Consider the following 2500-nt stretch of genomic DNA (forward strand, 5'->3'; position numbering starts at 1 on the left):
CTCTCCACCAATCATCATTCTCTTCCATAAATCGTCATTGTTACCTTTTTTCTCAATCCAATCCCTCCCTCCCTTGCAAGGTGATTGACTGGGCACTGGCACGGTACTCCCAGGGCCCCTACGACCTGGTTTACCTCATGCACATGGGGGTCAACAAGGACACGAGGCGGAAGGTCATGTCCTCGGCCACGGAAGAATATTACAAGGCTTTTAACGAGGCACTCACCGACCTGGGCGCTGGCATGACCTACCCGAGGTACCGTTGAGGATTTTGGACAGTAAACAAGGATGAACCTAATGAATAGTTTGAATAGTTGCTTGTGTTTGTCTTGACATATATAGGATAAAGATTAAGGAACATATTTTGTGGCAACTGTTGAGATTTAAGTTTAAAAACAAAAACTGAAGAACACATTTTGCTTAAAAAAAGGATAAGAACATTGTTCTAGTACGAACATTATCTCGACGTGGCCCTTGTTTCAGACACGTGTTCGAGGAGCAACTAACTCTCGGGAAGGAACTGATGATCATCTGGGGCATCTCCTCGATCAACCTGTTCTCCCGCACCCTTAACCTCAAAGAACGTCTCCACGCCCTCGTCGCTGACCTCCTGCACGACCCGGATGTAAAGCCTCCACGACCTCCCTTTGTGACATGAAACCAATGTGGAAACCTTACGCTTCTTCATTCATCCTAATTCATTACATTTTTTTTATTGTTATTGTTGTCATCTCTACTGCCGTACCTCCTATGCCCTCCTTCTCTTCGTCAGACACCCAAAGGCATCATCATCATTTGTCTGTGGTCCTCATCATGCCAATGTTCTTTCATTAACACGGAGAACATTCATTTTTTATATTATCCACAACACTGTACCATTCTTACGGTACGACAGCTCATTCTACATAATGGCTGTAGTCTGATAAGATTCTGAGGTGTAAAAAAAAACATTCCTATTAACATGTTCAATATAGAAGTAGAATAGACTCGATGTTTATGATATATCAGCCGTCTAACAAAAATCAATATGTGTGTATGTTTAGAATCAGTTTAGAAACGACGAATGTCTCATTAACAAAACTTCACCATGAAAAAACAATGCACCAAGTCTGATCACTATACATGAGTGTGAAGAATTAATATACTTTTGGTCGTAATATGTACTGTAGGCTAATGATGCCATGTATCATCGTGTACAGCACTAAGATTTGTATTTTTTTCATTGAAATACATCAAGTAAAATTTTTAGATATGTTTTATTTGTTGACTAAAACCCTTGCACTATCCACTATGGAATACAAATGCATATATCTAAATATGCAGCAATGTGTATCATGTACACCTAATTCATAAATGCACTCCCTGTCTTCTTCTCAATCACTGTAAAATGATAGTGATTGTGTACTTGTTGAAGTGCTCTTCAGTGAACAGTTTATTCAGTAACTACATATGCACATGTTGGTTGTAGTGGCTCTTTCAATCTAAGTACTCATTCCTGTTAATGCGTCTCTGTAAAAAGCAAGTAACTCTCTTTCTTATTGAACTTAATTAAACAAAGACAGTTCACTAAAAATGTTCAACCCATTATAACAACAGGATTCGACTCAAATATCCTTATATAGTATAGAACATAAGCCATTCTGCACAACTAACGAGACAATAAATACGTCTTTATCAATATTCCAAGAACAATAAAGCTACAAAACTGGCCAGAACGTGAAGGTGAAAATAGTCCACGTGTTTTTCTCTATATGTGTAAAGGGTGCGTATACACAAACTTTAAATTTCAAGTAATATTTGAGGGACGGAATCTAGTGTTGTTTGTTAATAATAGCGAGGGATATGGACAAGAACTGGGGCAGGTAGAGAGGGAGAGAGGGAGGGAGGGAGGGAGGGAGGGAGGGAAAGGGGGAGCGAGGGAGCGGGGGAGCGGGGGAGCGGGGAGCGAGGGAGAGAGGGAGAGAGGGAAGAGAGGGAGAGAGGGAGAGAGGAGAGAGAGAGAGAGAGAGAGAGAGAGAGAGAGAGAGAGAGAGAGAGAGAGAGAGAGAGAGAGAGAGAGAGAGAGAGAGAGAGAGAGAGAGAGAGAGAGAGAGAGGCAAGGAGGGAGAAAGAACGAAAAAGAGATAAAACAGGGAGCAGAGAATGAAAATCAATTACTCATAAACCCCACTAACTGAGAACAGGCGCCACAACAATAAAAAACAACAGAAAAACAACAAAGCGAACGAGAGAAAAGAAGACCTTCAAATCATGTCCGAACAAAAATCATGTGACGAATACGCTTTTTTAAAAAAAGACACGAAACTCAACGAACTCCATGATGACCTTGCTTCATCGATTCTCTTAAACCTCGGCACTTCAACGAGGACAATGAAGCTCGTTAGACATGCCAACCATCTGACCTCTCGTACCTCGTCTTCTCTTTACTTATTTACGTGGTTTGTCTTCATTTTCGCTTTCAACCTTATTCAAAAAATATATATCTCCAATTTCCCTTATT

General features: G+C 40.7%; 2 protein-coding genes across 10 annotated transcripts in view; one reads left to right on the forward strand and one right to left on the reverse strand.

Moving 5' to 3' along the window:
• Positions 1 to 1248, forward strand: part of LOC113827872 (uncharacterized) — a 21656-nt gene extending 20408 nt beyond the window's left edge. For all 5 annotated transcript variants that reach the window (XM_027380809.2, XM_027380810.2, XM_027380811.2 and 2 more), the window contains 2 exons: positions 81 to 256; positions 484 to 1248. In XM_027380809.2, the coding sequence (XP_027236610.1) occupies positions 81 to 256; positions 484 to 658 (351 nt within the window). In that variant the 3' untranslated portion in view covers positions 659 to 1248. The remainder of the gene's footprint in view (positions 1 to 80; positions 257 to 483) is intronic.
• LOC138861866 (uncharacterized) overlaps positions 1 to 2500 on the reverse strand; it is a 473897-nt gene that overhangs the window by 226295 nt on the left and 245102 nt on the right. The window lies entirely within an intron of this gene.

Source organism: Penaeus vannamei, chromosome 5 (assembly GCF_042767895.1).
Source record: "Penaeus vannamei isolate JL-2024 chromosome 5, ASM4276789v1, whole genome shotgun sequence".
NCBI classification, from domain to species: domain Eukaryota; kingdom Metazoa; phylum Arthropoda; class Malacostraca; order Decapoda; family Penaeidae; genus Penaeus; species Penaeus vannamei.